This window comes from Ochotona curzoniae, unplaced genomic scaffold (genome assembly GCF_017591425.1).
Source record: "Ochotona curzoniae isolate NIBS_2020 unplaced genomic scaffold, NIBS_Ocur_1.0 contig_605, whole genome shotgun sequence".
In the NCBI taxonomy this organism is placed as follows: domain Eukaryota; kingdom Metazoa; phylum Chordata; class Mammalia; order Lagomorpha; family Ochotonidae; genus Ochotona; species Ochotona curzoniae.
The window spans coordinates 5,785,416-5,804,829 of record NW_024466491.1 but is presented as its reverse complement, the minus strand read 5'-3'; the positions used below and the strand labels follow the sequence as shown (position 1 = coordinate 5,804,829).

Here is a 19,414-nt window from a genome sequence, read left to right as displayed (position 1 = left end):
CCCTCCCGCCTCTCTCCAGGCCCTCGGGGACTCAAAACGGGGACACAGCTAACTCCGCCTGTCTGTGCGGTTCCCGACATGTGCCCAGGCGCCCCGCCACGTGGCCCCAGCCCCAGCCCCAGCCCCGTGCCTGGGCTGTGGCTCAGGGACCTGGCGGCCATGTGCGCCCAGCCTGGTTGCGGAAGGGCAGACGCAAGCCCCACACACAGGCCTCGCCTGCCGGGGATGCATGGATTTCCTGAGGATTGCAGCCCGGGAATTTTTTTTGGGGGGGTGGGGTGGGAGGAGAGGATGGCCCACAGGTGTGTGCCAGAGGCCAAGGCAAACAGGAGGTGAGCTCATGGTCCCCCAGACGCCCGGGCAGGGAGGGTGCCCGCCCGCCGGCCCGCCTGCCCAGCTTTGCTGGAAATGGCTGGGCCGGGCCAGCTTTTCTCACCCCTCCCCCAGCCCACCTCACCTTCTGTGCCTCTCTGGTGCCCTTCGGGAGAACTGGCCAGCTGGCAGGGCCAGGACTGCCCCCCTTGCCCCAGCCTCCCCCCACCCCCGCTTCTACCTGAGCCCCCTGGGGTCTCAATTCCTGGACAGAGCCCTGGCCCTCCGGGGTTGGCTGTCCCCTCGTTCGCCCAAAGTCCACCTGCCCCCTGCCCCCCTGCCTGGCACGGGGACCTCACAGACCCCCCACAGGTCCCCACTACCACTCTGATTTTTTTTTTCTTCCTTTGCTTCATGGCCCTCCCCACCTTGCCACCACCTCCAGGAAGCCCTCAGAGGAACGCCCTGCTTTTATAAGTCTTGGGTGGGTAGTGGCCCTCGGCCAGTTGTGCCTCAGTTTCCCTGTGTAGTGACAGGACCTGGGCGGAGAAGGCTGTGTGGCCCACTGTGGCTGGGCTGGGGGGGTCATCTGTGTGTGTGCGACTGGCAGCTCACTGGGCAGTGGCCTGGCATGACGGGACAGGTCGGCCCTGCACACGGGACACCTGATGGGGGAGGGATGCTGTCTACCCCACCCACACCCCGGGGCAGACCGCCACGCCCATTTTTTGATTAGGGAATCTCGGGGACCACAGGGGGTCTCTTTGCACCTGAACAGGTACGCTGGAGGTCCCCACCTCGACCCCGGCATTCCTCAGTCCAAGCGGGGAGGTGGGAATGTTGCGTTTGTGGGGGGCGCGCTCCGCTTGCCCCCCAGCTCCCCTGCGCCTCCCGGGACTCCATCCCCCCACCGCCTCCTAGTTCAGCCCCTCTGGGTGGGACCTTGCACCCGAGCCCAGCGCCGTCTGTTTACTTGCGGCTGGACGCTGGGCAGGGCCCCGTGGGGTGGGCCGGCCCGGCTCTCCCCGCACTCCCGCCCCATCCCCGCCCGCCGGCCCCGCCAACCGGGATAAATAGCACCGGGGCCTCGTGGGCGGCAGAGGAGGGGAACCAACGCCGTCCAGCGCGCCCCCCCGCCTCCGCCATGGCCCCCAACTCCGCCGCCTGCCTTCTCCTGCTCACCCTGGCCGCCCTGCGAGCGTCCGGCCAGGCCCAGATGCCGCTGGGTAAGACCCGGGTGGCCGAGCGCACAGGAGGCCGGCGGCGGGACCCAGCTCGGCGGGACCCAGCTCGTCGGGACCCAGCTCGGCGGGACTCAGCTCGGCCAGCCCGCTGGGGTCCAGGGCGCTCTGCCCTGGCGGCAGCCGCGAGGGGAAGGGGCGTGGGTGGTTGTGGTTGAGAGGAGAGGGGCGTCCCCAGCCCTGCCGCACCGTCAGGGTCTCCTGTGGCCGCAGGTGGAGATCTGGCTCCGCAAATGCTGCGGGAGCTACAAGAGACCAACGCTGCGCTGCAGGAAGTGCGGGAGCTCCTACGGCAGCAGGTGCGGGGCTGAAGCGAGCCAGGCAGGGGCTGCGGGGAGGGGGAGAAACCTGGGGGCTCCCCAGAACCTGCCGACCACTCTACCCTAACGCCCCCCACTCCCCTACCCGCACATGCACACACCAGGTCAAAGAAATCACCTTCCTGAAGAACACGGTGATGGAGTGCGACGCGTGCGGTGAGCGTGCGCCCTGGGGTCCCGGGGTGTGGGTGGGAGGGTCGGGGGATGGAACGGGCTCCGGGGGAGCAGAGAGGCGGAGAGGGCGTGGAGAGGCCGTGGAGCGATGATGTGGGGACGGTGGCCCCGCGCGCCCCTGGCAGGCGGCGTGTCCAGTCCAGCCCGGGCGCAGAGCGCGCGTCCCGCGTGGCATCTCCCCGCCGTGTGTGTGTGCGTGTGGCCCCGCTCCGACCCCCGGGGTCGCCCCCACAGGGATGCAGCCCGTGCACACCCCCGGTCTCGTCGTGCGCCCCCTGCCTCAGTGCGCGCCCGGCTTCTGCTTCCCCGGCGTGGAGTGCACCGAGACGCCCGGCGGCGCGCGCTGCGGACCCTGCCCCGCGGGCTTCACCGGCAACGGCTCGCACTGCACCGACGTCAACGAGGTGAGCCGGCCGCTCCCCCACCCCACCTCCACCCGGAACCCCGACCTCCCCGGCCCGGCCTCCTCCACCGGCCCCACGACCCCGTCCGACCCCGTGGGTGCTCGCCCGCCAGCACACGCCGGGGCGCACGGCCCTGGCACAGCAGCCCCGACCCCGCTGGGGACGCCCGCCCCTAGGACCCTGCCTCTTGCTGCCGCCGTCCACCCCGACGAGTCCCTGGCGCCGCCAGCGGCAGTGGCCACCCCTGCTCAGGACCCTGGGGCGGCTGGGGGGCGTCCGCCCCAAAGACCCTCCCAGCGCCGGGCACGGCCGCCTCGCCGGCCACTGCCCCCTTCCTCCGGGGACGCCCGCGCCCTAAATCGCCTCCCTCGCCCTTGAGGGAGCCTGCACCCCATGGTGGCCCGGGAGCTTCCAGACCCTGACCCGCCTCGGCGACCCCTTCCCCTTCCCCCACAGTGTAACGCCCACCCCTGCTTCCCTCGCGTGCGCTGCATCAACACCAGCCCCGGCTTCCGCTGCGAGGCCTGCCCGCCCGGCTACAGCGGCCCCGGCCACCAGGGCGTGGGGCTGGCCTTCGCCAAGACCAACAAGCAGGTGAGGGTCACCACCAGAATGCGGGGGGTGGGGGGACACGGGGAGCAGGGACGCGGGAGGGTGCGGGATCCCCCAGACCCTGGGGAAGGACACGGGGAGCAGGGACGCGGGAGGGTGCGGGATCCCCCAGACCCCCGGGAAGGACAGACAGGGAGCAGGGACGCGGGAGGGTGAGCTGTGCTGGGACCGGCTGGGTGCTGACCAGTGCTGGCCAGTGCTGACCTCGCCCCGCCCCTAGGTGTGCACCGACATTAACGAATGTGAGACGGGGGAACACAACTGTGTCCCCAACTCCGTGTGCGTCAACACCCGGGTAAGGCCTGGGGCCTGGGGCCTGGGGCCGGGAGTGCGGCCAGGTGAGCCCCCCGCGCGCTGACCACCGCACGGCCCGGCTCCCAGGGCTCCTTCCAGTGCGGGGCCTGCCTGCCCGGCTTCGTGGGCGACCAGGCGTCCGGCTGCCGGCCCCGCGCCCAGCGCTTCTGCCCGGACGGCTCGCCCAGCCCGTGCCACGAGAAGGCCGACTGCGTGCGGGAGCGCGACGGCTCCCACTCCTGCGTGGTGAGCGGGGCCTGAGAAGGGGCCGGGTCGGGGTCGGGGGTGGTGGTCAGGGGGTCGGGGGCGGGGGTCAGGGGGTCGGGGGCGGGGGTCAGGGGGTCGGGAGTCGGGGGTCGGGGGTCAGGGACGGCCACACCGCCTGGCCGGGTCAGGGTCGGGGGCCGGGTCGGGGACGGGGGTCGGGGTCGGGGGCCGGGGTCGGGGGCCGGGTCAGGGGCCGGGGGCCGGGGTCGGGGGCCGGGTCGGAGGCCGGGGCCGGGGTCGGCCGCGGGGAGGGACCCCCACTCACCCTGCGTCCCCCCAAGTGCGCCGTCGGCTGGGCGGGCAACGGGCTCCTGTGCGGCCGCGACACCGACCTGGACGGCTTCCCCGACGAGAAACTTCGCTGCCCGGAGCGCCAGTGCCGCAAGGTGGGCGGGGCGAGGGCGGGGCTGCGGCGATGGGCGGGGCCTGCCGAGGGCGGGGCGTCCCCGTGACCACGCCCCTCGTGCCCACCTGCAGGATAACTGCGTGACGGTGCCCAACTCAGGCCAGGAGGACGTGGACCGGGATGGCATCGGGGACGCCTGCGACCCGGATGCTGACGGCGACGGGGTCCCCAACGAGGGGGTGAGGGGTGAGGGGCCTGGGCGGGAGTGCTGACCCCATGACGGACAGCTCCAGGAGTGCCCTCCGCCCACCCCTCCGCCCACCCCTCTGCCCACCCAGGACAACTGCCCACTGGTGCGGAACCTGGACCAGCGTAACACAGACAGTGACAAGTGGGGCGACGCGTGTGACAACTGCAAGTCCCAGAAGAACGATGACCAAAAGGACACGGACCGGGACGGTCGGGGGGACGCCTGTGACGATGACATGGACGGGGACCGTGAGTGTGGCCGTGGAGGGGCAGGCGGCGGGGCGTGGCCAGCTGGGGGGACGGGCACCTGGGGCTGGGCACCGCGCGTGCTCCACGGGGGGACGGGCACCCGGGGCTGATGTCACCCCCTCCTTGGGGAGGATGCCTCACTCCCCCCCCCCTCCATTGCCACAGGGATCCGCAACACGGCCGACAACTGCCCCAAGGTGCCCAACTCGGACCAGAAGGACAGCGACGGGGACGGCGTAGGGGACGCTTGTGACAACTGCCCGCAGAAGAGCAACTCGGACCAGGTGAGGGCCCCCCGCTGGCTGAGACCCCCACCTCACCCCAGCCCAGCTCCTGGCATGCGTCGGGTGCTCTTGGGGGTCCCCAGAGGTGGCGAATCCCCTTGCCCTCTCTCCCCACCCCCAGAGGGACGTAGATCATGACTTCGTGGGCGACGCCTGTGACAGCGACCAAGACCAGTAAGGGGGCTGCCGGGTGCGTGCGGGGGGACATCTGGACGGCCACCTCCCCCCGTGGGGCCCCATCTCATTGGCCGCCCCATGTGTCCACCACTACAGGGACGGGGACGGCCACCAGGACTCACGGGACAACTGCCCCACGGTGCCCAACAGCGCACAGCAGGACTCCGACCGCGACAGCCAGGGCGACGCCTGTGATGAGGACGATGACAATGACGGGGTCCCCGACAGCCGGGACAACTGCAGGCTGGTGGCCAACCCGGGCCAGGAGGACTCGGACAGTAAGAGGGCATGGCCACTGCAGGCGGGGCTGGCCTGGGCGTGGCAGCAGCTTGAGTGGCAGGGATGGGACCCTGGTGGGAAGTGGCCATAGCTGGGTGCTGTCTGCAGTGGGCGTGGCCTGGCTGGGGTGGTCATCTGTCCCCTCCTCCTCTCAGGGGACGGCGTGGGCGACGCGTGCCAGGATGACTTCGACGCCGACAAGGTGGTGGACAAGATTGACGTGTGCCCCGAGAACGCCGAGGTCACGCTCACCGACTTCCGAGCCTTCCAGACGGTCGTCCTGGACCCCGAGGGCGACGCGCAGATAGACCCCAACTGGGTGGTGCTCAACCAGGTGTGAGTCGGACCCAGGCTGGCCAGGACAAGGTCAGCCCAGGAACCCCGCGGCAGGACCTCACCCTGCTAAAGCCCCTCTCCCTGCGACCCCACAGGGCATGGAGATCGTGCAGACGATGAACAGTGACCCTGGCCTGGCAGTGGGTGAGCCCCCGTGGGCATGGCCTGCTGGAGCGGGGCTGGACAGCGGTGTGACCAGCAGGGGTGGCTGGACAGGGGCGTGTCCAGCAGGGGTGGCTGGACAGGGGCGTGGCCAGCAGGGGTGGCTGGACAGGGGCGTGGCCAGCAGGGGTGGCTGGACAGGGGTGTGGCCTGACACACTGGGCCTGTACCAGGGAAGAGGCTCGGCCTGTACCGGCAGGGCTGAGTCAGGTGTAGGCCTGGGCTCATTGGGGGTGGACACGTCTCGGGGATCTGGTCCACTGGGTGAGCGGGCAGGGGGCTCAGGGCTGTCGGCGGGATGTGGCGGGATGTGGCTGGGTGGGTTCACACCTCTGTCCCCCCCACTGCCCAGGTTACACGGCCTTCAACGGTGTGGACTTTGAGGGCACGTTCCACGTGAACACAGCCACGGATGACGACTATGCCGGCTTCATCTTCGGCTACCAGGACAGCTCGAGCTTCTACGTGGTCATGTGGAAGCAGATGGAGCAGACGTACTGGCAGGCCAACCCCTTCCGGGCCGTGGCCCAGCCGGGCATCCAGCTCAAGGTGCAGGGTCGCCCCAGCCGGGGCCAGCGTTCCTGGGGCGAGCGGGGCAGAGCCGGGCAGGCCAACCCCTTCCGGGCCGTGGCCCAGCCGGGCATGGAAATGAGATGACGTGGGTGCAAAACAAAGGGTTTGGACTAGGAGGGTGTGTCCGCTGGCCCGCTCCCCAGATGGCCACATGGCTGAACCAGGAGCCCTGGGACTCCATCTGGGTCTCCCCCTTGAGGGGTCACAGGGCCCCAAGGGTTCGCGCCATCACCTCGGGGTCCCCAGCCAGGAAGCAGCAGCCGCCCCGTTGCAAACCATGGTTTAACCCGCTGCGCCCCAGCCTACACGGTCCTCCCACATCCTGTGCTCAGCCCCATTTCCCGGAAGCTCTTGGAAGTGCCCCTTTGGGGTGCCCCGGGCAGGAGGGGGACCTGCCGGGTCTCTGGTGCCCCTCCCAGCCCCCTTCTCTGGGTGACCGCAGGCGGTGAAGTCCTCCACGGGCCCCGGGGAGCAGCTTCGAAACGCGCTGTGGCACACCGGGGACACGGGGTCGCAGGTGCGGCTGCTGTGGAAAGACCCCCGCAACGTGGGCTGGAAGGACAAGACATCCTACCGCTGGTTCCTGCAACACCGGCCCCAAGTCGGCTACATCAGGTGGGGGCCCGCTGTGCTGTGTGCCGCCAGCACCCCTGGGTGCAGGGTCACAGGAGAGGGAGGGATGCCAGGGGCCAGGGGCCAGGGGCTGCACCGGGGTCTCCCGTCCTCCACCCTGGGCGCTCCAGCAGGGAGCTGGGTGGCACACCCCGACATGGGCACCCTGGACAGGCGCCCGCCGACCCCCGCTGACCGCCTCCCGCCCGCAGGGTGCGCTTCTACGAGGGCCCCGAGCTGGTGGCCGACAGCAACGTGGTGCTGGACACGACCATGCGCGGCGGCCGGCTGGGCGTCTTCTGCTTCTCGCAGGAAAACATCATCTGGGCCAACCTGCGTTACCGCTGCAACGGTGAGCGGGGCGGGGCCTCGGTGGGCGGGGCCTCCGCGATGGGCGGGGTCACCCCTGTGGGAGGTGGTGCTTGCGTGGGGGCGTGGTCACTGGGTGGGTGGGCGTGGCCTCAACAGGCCCCATCCCATCTCTCTCCCCCTCCATCTCCCTCCTTCCCTCTCCCCCTCCATCTCTCCATCTCTCTCCCCCTCCCTCCTCACTCTCCCTCTCCCCCTCCTCACTCTCCCTCTCCCCTCCCTCTCCCCCTCCTCACTCCCCCTCTTCTCTCTCTCCCCCTCCCCCTCCTCTCCCTCTCCCCCTCCTCACTCTCCCTCTCCCCCTCCTCACTCCCCATCTCCCACAGACACCATTCCCGAAGACTACGAGGTGCAGGCCCAGCGGCTGCGGCTGGCCTAGGCGGGGGCAGGACCCCACCTGTCCTGACCGGGGCTGGCGTGGGGCGGGAGACAAAGGGGGGGCTCGGAGCGGACAAAATAAAGTGTGTGCGTGGTTGGGGAAGTCTGGCCGCGGTCTGTGCTGCAGGGAGAGGGTGGGAAGCGGCCAGGAGACCCCCCCCAGGCACCTGCTGGGGCTGCCCTGCCCATCGGCGCCCCCGCCCCCTTCATCCGAGGCATGCCAGGGGGGAGAGAGGGAGAGGCAGAGACGAAAACCTCGGATTTTTATTTGTATGTTTCATTACAAAGAGTGCAAAGTACAAAGACAAAAGCGTCCCCGCCGGAGGGCAGCCCGGAGCCCCCCGCCCGCCGCCCTGCGCCTGCCCCCTCCCCACGGCGTCCGCAGCAGACCGAGCATGCTGGGGGAGGTGGGGGCGGCGGGCAGAGCTGGCCTGGGACAGCAGGGACGGAACGGGCTGGCAGATTTGCATATATCAGTGGGGCAACCCAGCCCCGAGGGGGGCAGTCTCCTGGGGAGGGTGGGGTGGGGGGCCCGGGCTGCTGAAGCCCCCTACCCCTGCTGTGGACAAGAAGTGCTTGACCCGGTGGGCTCAGTGGGCTCCCCGGAAGCCTGGCAGCTGGGGGCGGCTGCCTCGCCCTGGCACATGCTTGTGCCCCCGCCCCTCTTGGCTCTGGGGGAGGGGACGGGCAGAGGCCCCAAGGCAGGGGTGCCGGAAGCCTGGGCCACCCCGTCTGGCCGCTGCCCTTCTTCCCCCAACGCCAGGGGGAGCCCTGAAGCCTGGGGTGTGGGGAGCAGGCGCCCCCCGCTGCCCCGCCCGAGGAGCCCCAGCATGCAGGCCTTGTGTGGCGGTTGGCAGGGGATGGCACGGGCAGGTAGCCATAGCAGGGGCTGAGCCAGGAATGTTCCGGCCCCCCACTCCTCACTCTGCAGGGACCCCAGAGGCTGTGCGCTTAGAAGACAGAGGACAAGATGGGGGCCTGTGGGGTGGGGTGGGGGAGTCAAGGTGCCAGGACATGCCCTCCAGGAAAGGGGACCCCTCCATCTGCCCACGCCAGGCTCAGCAGCGGCTCCCATCAAAAACAAATGAGAGGGGTTTCTGCTCTGGGGAAGGGGGTGCTGCAGAGGGACCCCTAATACTGCCAGTCCCCCCAACTGAGCCCATCCTTGGAAAGTAGCTCGGGATGGAAGCTGGCCCGCGTGGGCACTGGGCGGAACAGTTGAAGCTGTGTTCTGCCTGCCACCCGACAGGGAGACCTCGGGGGCGCAGGGAAGTGACCCCGGGGCCTGCGCCTGCTCTGCTCCCACCTGCCCGGCATGCACAGCCCCCCCACTCTGACCCTCAAGAGCCCTGAAAGGGAGAAAGCATGAGAGACCCCATGAGACGGGGCAGGGGTTGGGGGCGAGTGGGTGGGCGTGCATCGCACGCCCGGCCTGCTATCCACAGTCAGGCCTGCCCGGGTCCCACAGCTCTGCTCTCCCAGGAACCGGGCTGTCCTCGCTAGAGGGTAAACTGAGGCAGGGCGGGCAGGCGGGGGGCCTGGGGAGAGGTGTGGGGAGTGGAGTGGGGCTTGGCGGCAGCTGGGAGCCCATGGGCAGAGCCGCGGTGGGGTGGGGGCGGTCACAGTACCCCGCGCCCTTCAGCTAGCCTGACTCAGAAATGAATTGGCAAATTCAAGAATATTCAGATGTTCAAAAACAACAACAGAAAAAAACAAAACCAAAATTGGACGATGACGACAACAACGACAGACCGACAAAACAATCCAAAGCCTGTGTGGGAACAGCCGGGGGGCCAGCCCAGGGTCGGGGGTGGGGGGCGCGAGCCCTGCTAGCTGGGGGGACACCCTGGGCTCACAGGGTCCTCCCCCCCCTGCCGCCCTGTCCCCGGAGAGGAGCCGCCCGTGAGGGCCCAGTGCACACCGCGGCACCTGTCACAGCCTCCCCAGGCACAGACGGGAAGTTCCCCAGCTCACATGTGGGCAGGTGGCATCTGTGATAAACTACACACAAGCCTAATGGTGGCCAAACTCTTCTATGTACACAAGGCTTTCTTTAAATAACAACAGTAATAATAATAACAATAATAATAATTAATAAAAAAAAACAAGTTTGTCCCCTTTCTCTGGCCTCTTCCTCTGCCATGCTAACGGGCCCTGCACAGATGGCCACTGCCCCGGGGACCGAGGCCGGTGAGCGAACGGCGTGGCTGGACAGGCCACGGGGGAGAGGATGAGACCAGGCCCACCTGCCCCCGTGACCCCTGCATTTTGGGGGACAGCTTGGGGTGGGGGTGGAGGGGAGCTGAGACCAAGAGGGCCGGGTGCCCGCAGCCACGAGGGGGTCTACCTGCCCACATTTCCACTTAGGGGCAACGTGGGGTTTCTGGACTAGAAAAAAAACAAAGCATGCTCCAGGCAAGCGCTGGCATGAGAGGGCTCAGCGGACACGCGTGTGCGTGGAAACGCAAAGTGGGAGAAATGGAACCCAAGGCAACAGGAGTTGGGGTGGGGGTGGGGAACGAAGGAGCGCCACCTCCATCCCCGGCCACCTGCCAGGCTCCCGCACCCGAGTCACGTGTGTGTCTAAGGATTGCGATCGCGGGAGGGAAAGGCCAAAACCACGACCGGATCCTTCCCTGGCCCCTGGCCGGGAGCGGGCGCAGTGCGTGTGCTGCCAGGATGCGTGCACCTGCGGGTCCCAGCGCCCCGGGGGGTGGGGAGACGGGGCACAGAGACGTGTGTATATAAGACAGCCGCCAAAATAGTGTTGCTTCGCCTCGGCGCCCGCCCGCTCGCTCTCTGGCTCTCCAGCTGACCACGCGTGGGGGGCACGGCCGGCGGCAGACAAAGAAGGCAGTGTGAGCTGAGCAAAAACAGTCGAAGACGCACCTCGGCCTGCGAGCGCCCCCCGCCCGGAGCCCACGCCCTCGGTGCCATCACGCGTGGGTCCCCCTGCGTCGGTGCACAGACGCACGCTTGCACGGATGGCTCGGCACGCGGGGTCGCGCTGCTGGGCTGCACGACCCGTGGGTAGGGACGGGGGCAGGTGGGGGGCGGGGAGGCGCGCTTGGTGGCACTGTAAGCTTGGCCGTCGGCGAGGGGTGGGGACGGAGCGCAGCCGTCCCGGGGTGGGGAAGCCCACTGACCGGCGGTGGTGGCATCGGCGACAGCGGCGCCCGCTCACAGGCGGTCCATCCGGAAGGTGTCCTCTGTGGCCGGGTCGGCCAGGACCATGTCCGGGTCATTGAGCATGTGCAGTCCGTCCAGGGTCAGGGGGTCGATCTTGAGTTCTTCCAAGGGGAACTGGCTGTCGGAGTCGAAGCTCACGTCGCCCACTCCGGCCAGGGAGCTGGTCAGTTCTTTAGAGAGGCTGGGGGGGGACTCTCCCGTCACTGGGGGGGGGACAAAGGCAGAGCTGATTGGGCGGACCCCTCCCCGCCGCTGACCCTGGCCACAAGCCCAGAGTCTGCACGGCACCCCCGGTGGCGGGGCAGAACAGCCCGGCTTACAAGGACCTGGCTCTCTCCTGGGTGGGGCGAGAGGAACCGAGCCGAGGTCAACCGTGCCCAGGGCAGGCTCCAGGTCGCCTGGGTGCTGGGCACTAGGTCCACAACGGCAGGGTGTTCTCATGCCAGCAGCCGCTGGGCACCCTGGCACGGGTGTGGCTACGGCCGGCAGCATCGGCTGGGCCGTGGCGGCGACGGAGGTGGCTGGGGAGGTGTTAGGGCCCCCTGGCAGGTGCGACCCCAGCCCCGGCCTCACCTGTGAGGATGATGTTGGGGATGCCGCTGTGGCTGGAGTAGCCGAGCTGCTGGGGGTCCGGCAGGCTCCCGTGGCTGCCCGTGAGCCCCATCATGGCGGCCTGCGAGTAGTTGAGCGTGGAGCCCGGGCTATAGAGGCCGCTTCTGCTCTCCAGCATGTTGAACTGCTCCAGCTGCAGGGGGACACGGGGGAGCCCACGCCTTGGAACTCTCCCCAGGCCCCCCACACAGCCCAGCCCCCCGCTGGCGCTCGCTGCTGCCACGTCCACGGCCAAGGAGATGCGCGGTCCACAGGGGTTGGGGGGGGAAAGACAGGCAGGACGACAAGGGAGGAGGGGTGTCCCTGGGGTGCCAGGGGACTGGGGGGGCCGAGTGAGGGCCACCTGCTCACCTGGTGGGACAGCGCATTAGCCTGCCTGGCCGCCAGCTGCTGCTCGTAGAAGGCGTCCCCAAACACGCTGCCCAGCGTGGAGGAGTGCTGCGGACGGGAAACAGGGCTGCTGGGCTCCCGCGGCTGCTGGGCTCCCGCGGCTGCTGGGCTCCCGCAGCTCGTCTTCCCCCCACCCCAAAGGCCCTGGGATAACAATTCCTGCCCACTGCCTGCTCCGGTGTGTGTACACGGGGGTGGGGGTCCCTGCACGCTGGCCTGGAGGCTGGTCCCCGTCCTCAACCTCACAGAGCCGGGTGGACCACGGACCGCCAGATGGCGCCGTTGAGCTGAGCGCGGAGCGGTGCGTGCCCTGGCATCCTGGCACCGCGTGTCCGCGGCCACCCGTGGCATCCCACACCAGCCCTGCGTCCACGCTGCAGACCCGGCTGGCGTGCCTGGCTCCCGGCATTAGCTCGGTCCACTTTCTGACACTCTGGCCGTTGCACGGAGAGAATCAGATAGAACATCTGTGTCTCTCCCTTTTGTCTCCAACTCTGCCTTTCCAATAAACACACTTTTTAACGCTCTGCTTGGGCCCTAAAACCCAACAGCTCTCAGCCTGTTCCCTGGCGGAGGAGGAGGAGGCGGGCGAGGCTGGCCGCAAGGCGGGGCTCCTTGTCCCTGTGGCCTTGGACCCACAGAGGCCCAGCATGCACCTGCTTGACTCAGATGGAAGGAGGGCTGTCCCTGGGCCCGGCTGGGATGGACAAGAGGCCAGAGTGGGTATAACGCAGGGACCTGCCTTGCACGGGGCACCCTGGCTGGAACTCAGCGTGGCCACGTGACAAAACCAGGGCTTGCAGGACACAGAGCAGGTGAGTGCTGCCCCCGACCTGCCGCCCAGCACAGCTGTCCACTGGCCCACAGAGCTGGGGGCTGCAGGTGTCCCGGCTCGGGCCTCCTGGGTGGGTGGGGGAAGATGGGATAGGCCAGGGGGCTGGCTTCAGGGCTGGGTGGCTCCAGGGTGCCCTGACGGAGGTGCCCCTTCCCGCCCACGCTGGTGCAGCCTGGGGCCCAGCTCCAGCACCATGGGGAGGCTGTGGGGGATGGCCAGGGCAGGGGGGAAGGCAGGGGGCCCTCACTTACTTGTGGGGAGCTCCCCGGGGAGAAGCCTTGATTGGAAACAGGCGAGGTGGGGGACTGATTGGCCGGGGAGCCGGCACTCGTGCGGTACTGCTGCAGAGCTGGTGCCTGTGGGACAGACAGACGGGTCGGACCCCCACCCTGCAGCGCCTGTCCCCCCAGGTCTACGGCGAGGGGAGCCAGTCTCAGCTCTAGCTCCTGCGCTCCCGGGGTGGCCAGCAGGTGGTGGCTCCAGCATATGGGTGTCCACTGTCCACGTTCCTGGCTCTCCTCAAGTTCTTGTTGTATTTAGGGGTGTGTGGGGGGGCAATTAGAGGCAGCGAATGTCCGTATTCACGTTCACACACACGTTTGTTCATTCTAATCCATCAAGTGGGGCAGCCTGGGGCTGGCGTGATGGCTAGTCCTCCACCTGCAAGCACCACATCCCATGTGGGCGCCGGTTCTAATCCCGGCAGCTCCACTTCCCACTCAGCTCCCTGCCTGTGGCCTGGGAAAGCAGTGGAGGACGGCCCAAAGCCTGGGGACCCTGCACTCGTGTGGGAGATCCAGAAGAGGCTCCTGGCTCCTGGCTTTGGATCGGCTAAGCTCCGACTGTTGCAGTCACTTGGGGAGTGAACCAGTGGACGGAGGATCTTTCTCTCCGTCTCTCCTTTTCTCCGTAAACCTGCCTTTCTAACATGTTTTTAAAACAACATACAGGAGTGCGGGCTGTCTGGATTCAGGCGATTTCGGATGCAGCCAGCACCGCACACGCGTGCCCGCAGCCACAGCCCCGAGCCCGCTGGCTGGCAGGGTGGTGGTCCCGGCCAGGGGCCTGGACATGTGCCTGGCTCCCGGGGTCCGCGCACTCCTAGCAGCGGCACCCCAAGGGTGACTTCTTACGGCCTACTCCCCGGGCCCGGCGCCCTCCCTGCGCTGCGTGCCTGCCGACGGGCCACCCGGGCTGCCTGGCCTGCCCGTTAGGAGGGTCAGAGCCCCCTTCTCAGCCGGCTCAGACACTCGGGGTGGCCGAGACCCCTGTTCTCTGCCCCTGGGTGTTGGGCACTCCCTTTGTAGGGGACCCCTGGGGTGGTCTCCATCTATGTGGCCAGCTGCCCGGGACAAGGCTGACCAGACCCACCGAGGTGAACCCCGCCTTAGGTGCAGTCCATGCCTCAGTTTCCCCCATCTCTCCATGGGGAATGTTGTGGCCTGACCCCGTACCTGCAGACCCCGGGCTCCCCCTGCCCGCGTACAGGCAGACCCCAGGCTCCCGCCCGCCACCTCCCCAGCCCTGCCCCAGCTCGGGCTTACCGACGCCATATCACTCCCCATGGACGGCTGGCCGGGGTTCTCCGGGGGGGACTGGGGAAGAGAGGACGGCACGGTGACCGCGAGCGGGGGAAGCTGCGGCCCCCTGGTTAGGCTGGCGCTGGGCACCAGGGGGCCGCCCGGGGGGAGGCCGACGGGCACCTGTGGGGGTGGTGCGGACGGCTGCTGCGGCTGGGACGCGGGCGGTGGCGGGGGCGGTGGCTGGGGCTGCGGCGGCGGCGGCTGGGAGCCGCCCTGGGTGAAGAAGGCGTAGGGGAGCTGCTGCTCCAGGGCCAGGGCATCCATGGCCACGGCCTGGGGGGGAGAGGGACGGGCGTCAGAGGGTGGGTCGACCCCTCAAGGTCTGACCCGCATGGGGAGAGGACCAGAGAGGCGACAGGCGCGTCTGGGCAGCCAAGCCGGCTGGCTGCACCCTGAGACCCCTGATCTGGTGGGCAGAGGGGGGTGTGGGCGGCAGGTATACACTTGGGAGCGAGGCAGAGGCAGTGGACGGTGTCCAGGTTGGCAATGCCATGTCGCTATGGTAACGGCAAACAGCAAGAACACTTTTCTATCAGCAATAATAATAAGAATTCAAAAAACCCAACAGGCGAAATGGGCAAACTGTTAGAGCAGGAGCGACAGGCACAGCGGACTTCTGATGACACGGGAAGGCAGCTGCGTGGCGGCACAGTGGGTTAAGATGCTGCCCGCGGCACCAGCATCCCACAGGGATGACGGTTCCAGCCCCGGCTGCTCCACTTCCCACCCAGCTCCCTGCCTGTGGCCTGGGAAAGCAGTGGAGGACGGCCCAAGTGGTTGGGTCTCTGCACCCGCGGGGGAGACCCAGCTGGAGCTCCCAACTCCTGGCTGCAGCCGTTTGGGGAGTGTGCCAGCACGTGGCAGAGTCTCACGTGCTCTCCCTGCATTGCAAATGAAGCAGCGGTCCTTCCCGTACTGCGCCAGCAAGCCTGACGTGGCGTGAGGTGAGTGAGGGGGGTGCCTGTGGCGCAAGGCGCAATAAAACCCCAACTCACTGGGTGCTTCATTAGGGAAGACCCCAGAAGATGCTGACGTGGGCGTGACGTGAGTCCGTGGGGTGGCAGCCAAAGGGGGTCAGATCTGCCTCCCTGCGCTCCCAAGGGGTGCGGGTGAAAGCATTGTGGGGGCCCTGGAAGGACCTCCCCACCCCCTGCGCCCTTCCCCACCCACACACCTGAGACAGTGGCGACAGACTGGGCGACATCTGCTGGGGTTGTGGCCGCCTGGACTCGGAGCTCAGGGACAGCGAGCTGACGCCGGCTGGCCTGTGCTGCGGGGAGGAGCCGGGGGTGCCCAGGCCTGCAGGGAGCGGGAGGCGGTGTGAGGGTGCCCCCAGTCCTGCTCCAGGAGTGGGGTGTGTCCTGTGCACCCAGCCGATCCACGCTCGCCCCACCGCTGCAGCGTACAGGTGCCTGGCGCTGCTGGGCACGGCACGTGACCGGGCCGGTCCAGTGAGAGCCTGCCCCGAGAGCTGGGTGGGAAGGGCTGTCCGCAGCGGGGGCTGATGGCCACGCCGGCCCAGCCACTTCCTCTCTCCTTGCAGCCCCCGCACCGGAGGGCCCCTGCTCGGGCGGCCCGAGCCCAGCTCTGGCTTCTTCTAGCTTCTTGCAGTGCCCGCTTCGGCTGCAGCCCCACTGGGCGCGGCACAGAGCAACACGGGCTCTGTGTGCTGTCTCAGGGAGGCAGCCTGTCTCCCCCCCCAGTTTCCTCGAGGGGGAGGGAAGCTGCCCTGGCGGGATCACGGCGAGGCCCTGGGAGGTCACGGGCAGGTTCGGGGCTGCAGTCAAGGCCGGGAGAAGCCGTCTGACTCACCCGGGGAGATCCGGGCCCCTCCCGCCAGGGGCCCCGGGGCAACCTGGTTCTGGCAGATGGCTTGGCAAATGCACGGGCCCACAAGGGCACACCCAGAGCGCGCGTGCGCAGGGCAACGACCGCTGGCCAGTGTGCCCGGGCCGGCCGCTGCAGGGGCGAGCTGGGTCATGCCTGCAGCTCCCCTCAGATGCCCTGGTGGCTCCATGTGGGGTGTGTGTGGGGGGGGGCTGGTCCAGTGCAGTTTCTGGGGCACAGGCACTGGCGTGACCCCCTCCAACAGTGACACTGACAGGAACCCAGGCGGAGCCAGGGGAGCAGTGTGGGAGGCAACAGGGGTGGGTGAGGCTTGAGGCAAAATGCTGGGCTCTGGCCTGTCCCCAAGGGCAGGAGGTCAGCCTGCTGCTGGGCCATCTAATCCTTCCAGAAGGTTCTACCCAGGTCTCCTGCTCTTGAGGCAGTAATTCAGAGAACCACAGGCCACAGGCAGCGCGCCCCTGGGCTGGTGTTGGGTGCTTCCCAACACAAGAGGCTTTAGACTCCTCGGGGTGCGCCGAGGTCACCCGTGGGAGGCGCCTCGCCCGTGAATTCCTTTCAGCCGACTGGCTCACCTGCGGGCACAGGAGTGGGGCCAGCAGGGAGGGGGTGTCTGGGGCAGGCGAGCGCCAGGACGATGGATGGACGGACGGGCCAGGAGCCTGTGCCAGGAGAGGAAGAGGCCCGCCCTGCGTGCTGCCAGGGCCAGGCTCAGGGAGCGTGGGGGGAGTGCCGAGGGCTGGGCACGGATGTCCACCTCCCTCCCCGGGCTGGGGGCTGGCGGCTCTGCCCCGACGGAAGCCACGGGGGCCGCGTTCAGACGCCCCAGCAGCACATGCCAGCAGCCGCCGCTGGCCAGTGCGGGATGGCGTCTGTGCGTGCTGTGCGTTTCCGTTTGTTTAGACGGGGCGCCAGCGGGAGGTGTGTGGCTCCCTCAGTGGGCTGGCGCTGGGGGGCTGCCAAGGAGTCCCCAGGCAGAGGGGCTGCTGGTCTGCTGACTGCAGGGAGGTGGCGGGGGACGGAGTGGTCCCCGGCGGAGGGCCCCACCCATCTGAGGCTCCCCTCAGTCTGGCTTTCGGGGCTTCTGCCTGGCTGTGGAGACCTGGCGGCTCTCGGCCAGGGGCCTGCTCCTTCCCTGCTGCTCTGGTCTGTAAACCGACCCTCTGCAGCCTGGCCATGCCAGCGCCAAAGCCAAGGGCGTCACCGGGCCCTCGTGCTCCTTCTGCCCCCAGGCCGACAATCTGTGGGTCTTCCAAGGGCCGGCCCTGCTCCCGGCCACTCCGTGCCGGGGCTGACCAGAGGGGCTTGGGCCAGGTGGCGCAATGCAGAGGGCAATGCAGAGGGCGGTGCCCGGCTGAAGGCCTGGGGACTTGGCCCAGGGAGGGATGGAGGGTGGAGCTGGGGTTCAGGCAGACAGCCAATCAGGGGAAGCAGTCAGGCCTGACCTTGCCCCTGAGGGAGGGCTGGGGTGGGGCGGGGCAGGGGAGGGAGGAAGTGGGGTGCCCCTGCCTCTCACGTGCCCCCCAAGCCACAGCCCAGGCTGAGCTCAGTGCCGGTCAGCCCTGCAGGCGGAGGGCGGGGCTGGGAGGGGATGCTCCTGGCACGTTCCCACACACGCGTGTGCCCCTGTCGCCTTACCCTGGCCGGCGCCACCGATGCCCAGGTGAGTCAGGTTGGCTGCTAGGTTGCCAGTGCTGCCGGAGCTGCTGAGCGCGGGGAAGGTGGGCTCCTCGGGGTCCAGCGGGGTCGGCAGCGGGGAGGGGAAGTGGATGTTGGTGAGGTCGGGCAGAGAGCCCCCCGTGTTGTGCGTGGCGGGGATCAGCGTGGTGGTGTTCTCCTGGTCGGTGGATGGGAAGATGCTGGGAGCGGGGAGGACAGACAGGGTGGTAAGCACTGGGGCTGCCGGGTGGCTAGTGTCCCCGCCGGGGTGGGTAGCGTACAGCCCCTGGGGTTGCTGGAGGGCGCAGGGCCTGCTGTGGGGAGCCCGGGTGTCCGGGGAGACTTACTTGATGCCGGGGACATCACAGGACTTGGGCCTGGACCCCGTCTGCAAGAGAGGATGTGAGAGCCTGAGCTGGGGCCTCTGCCTGGCAGTGACCGAGGGGCGCCGTGCACCCCGCCTCCCCCGGGGAATGCCAGCCCACCAGCGTTTCCACTCGGCCAGAGCCACCTTCCCGCCCAGGGGTGCAGGCCCGCCTCCTTCACGGACATGGCCACGCTGGGGTCGTGGCTTGGAGCAGCGACCGTGCACGGACCATCTCGCTGACACGGATGGAGTGCCCGCACAGCGCTGGTGGCCAGCCAGGGGCGGTGCCTTCCGCAGCCACCTGCCTTGCCCCGACGTGCTCGGGGTCTCCCCTTTCTTGAGCCACACCCAGCTGAGCTCGGGGAACGCAGTGACCCCACCCCCCCGCTGCTGGACGCTGCAGCGGAGCGGCTCCCGTGGGTCGGGGGCGTCAGAGTCCTGTTCCCGTGGCACGTGTCCGCTCGCGTGGGGCCTCCTGGATATGGAAGTCAGAAGGAGGCACCTTTCCTGCTGAGCTGGGACCCACAAGGGGACGTGAGAGTGGACAACAGAACCAGAGGCCAAGCCTCAGCTGATGGGCAAGATTTCAGAATCAGCAATCCTGAGGGATTTCTCCAAGATCAGGGGAAATGTGTGACGGGGACCTACGTTAGGACCTCAACACTTTCCCAAAAAAATGAACTCATGGGCCTGGAGCAGTAGCCTAGCAGCTAAAGTCCTCACCTTGCACGTGCCAGGATCCTGTATGGGCACCGGTTCGTATCCCAGCTGCCCCACTTCCCACCCAGCTCCCTGCCTGTGGCCTGGGAAGGCAGTGGAGGACGGCCCACAGCCTGGGGACCCTGCACCCACGTGGGATGGGAAGTGGAACAGCCAGGGCGGGCACGGACTGGCGCCCAGAGGGGGTGGCGGCCCCTCAGCTTCTCTTTCTCTTCCACTTTTTCAGACTTTTGGCAGCCCTCTGTTGGGGGGGGGGCAGAGACCACGGGCACACGAGGTGGCGCCGCAGTGCCTGTGTGAGGAGGCAAGGCGGGGATGCCAGCTGTCCGTTCCCACGGGGCCTCTCATGCCTTCCCTCGCCACGCACTAACGCCACCAGGGACCCCAAAGACAAACCCCTAAGGACCCTCTCCTGCAAACACGGGGAGGGCGGGACGGAGCGGGAGGGGCACTTCTGATTCATTCTGGAAGCTCTCCCATCGCCCGGCGGTGCCCGGCGGTGCCCGGCGGTGCCCGGCGACACGGGCAGCGTGGCGGTGTGCGGGACGGTGGCGGGGTGAGGGGGGGCGTTGACGC

At 68.5% G+C, this 19,414-nt stretch overlaps 2 protein-coding genes across 3 annotated transcripts in view; one reads left to right on the top strand and one right to left on the bottom strand.

Moving 5' to 3' along the window:
• The first annotated feature begins 1,443 nt into the window (after positions 1 to 1,443).
• On the top strand, positions 1,444 to 7,674 carry LOC121163285 (cartilage oligomeric matrix protein). The gene is made up of 19 exons (XM_040990751.1): positions 1,444 to 1,538; positions 1,767 to 1,852; positions 1,978 to 2,029; positions 2,282 to 2,451; positions 2,908 to 3,045; positions 3,284 to 3,358; positions 3,445 to 3,603; positions 3,906 to 4,010; positions 4,102 to 4,209; positions 4,309 to 4,468; positions 4,634 to 4,752; positions 4,874 to 4,926; positions 5,026 to 5,207; positions 5,364 to 5,542; positions 5,640 to 5,688; positions 6,059 to 6,255; positions 6,722 to 6,894; positions 7,104 to 7,243; positions 7,587 to 7,674. The coding sequence occupies exons 1-19, from the start codon at positions 1,457 to 1,459 to the stop codon at positions 7,637 to 7,639; spliced, it is 2,280 nt and encodes a 759-aa protein (XP_040846685.1). The 5' UTR covers positions 1,444 to 1,456; the 3' UTR covers positions 7,640 to 7,674.
• A 2,920-nt stretch (positions 7,675 to 10,594) lies between these two features.
• The window catches only part of CRTC1 (CREB regulated transcription coactivator 1), a 36,531-nt gene continuing 27,711 nt past the window's right edge, over positions 10,595 to 19,414 (bottom strand). For both annotated transcript variants that reach the window (XM_040990778.1, XM_040990779.1), the window contains 8 exons: positions 18,099 to 18,139; positions 17,731 to 17,951; positions 15,422 to 15,546; positions 14,209 to 14,520; positions 12,916 to 13,020; positions 11,791 to 11,877; positions 11,401 to 11,572; positions 10,595 to 11,030 (listed from right to left, as the gene is read on the bottom strand). In XM_040990778.1, the coding sequence (XP_040846712.1) occupies positions 10,819 to 11,030; positions 11,401 to 11,572; positions 11,791 to 11,877; positions 12,916 to 13,020; positions 14,209 to 14,520; positions 15,422 to 15,546; positions 17,731 to 17,951; positions 18,099 to 18,139 (1,275 nt within the window). In that variant the 3' untranslated portion in view covers positions 10,595 to 10,818. The remainder of the gene's footprint in view (positions 11,031 to 11,400; positions 11,573 to 11,790; positions 11,878 to 12,915; positions 13,021 to 14,208; positions 14,521 to 15,421; positions 15,547 to 17,730; positions 17,952 to 18,098; positions 18,140 to 19,414) is intronic.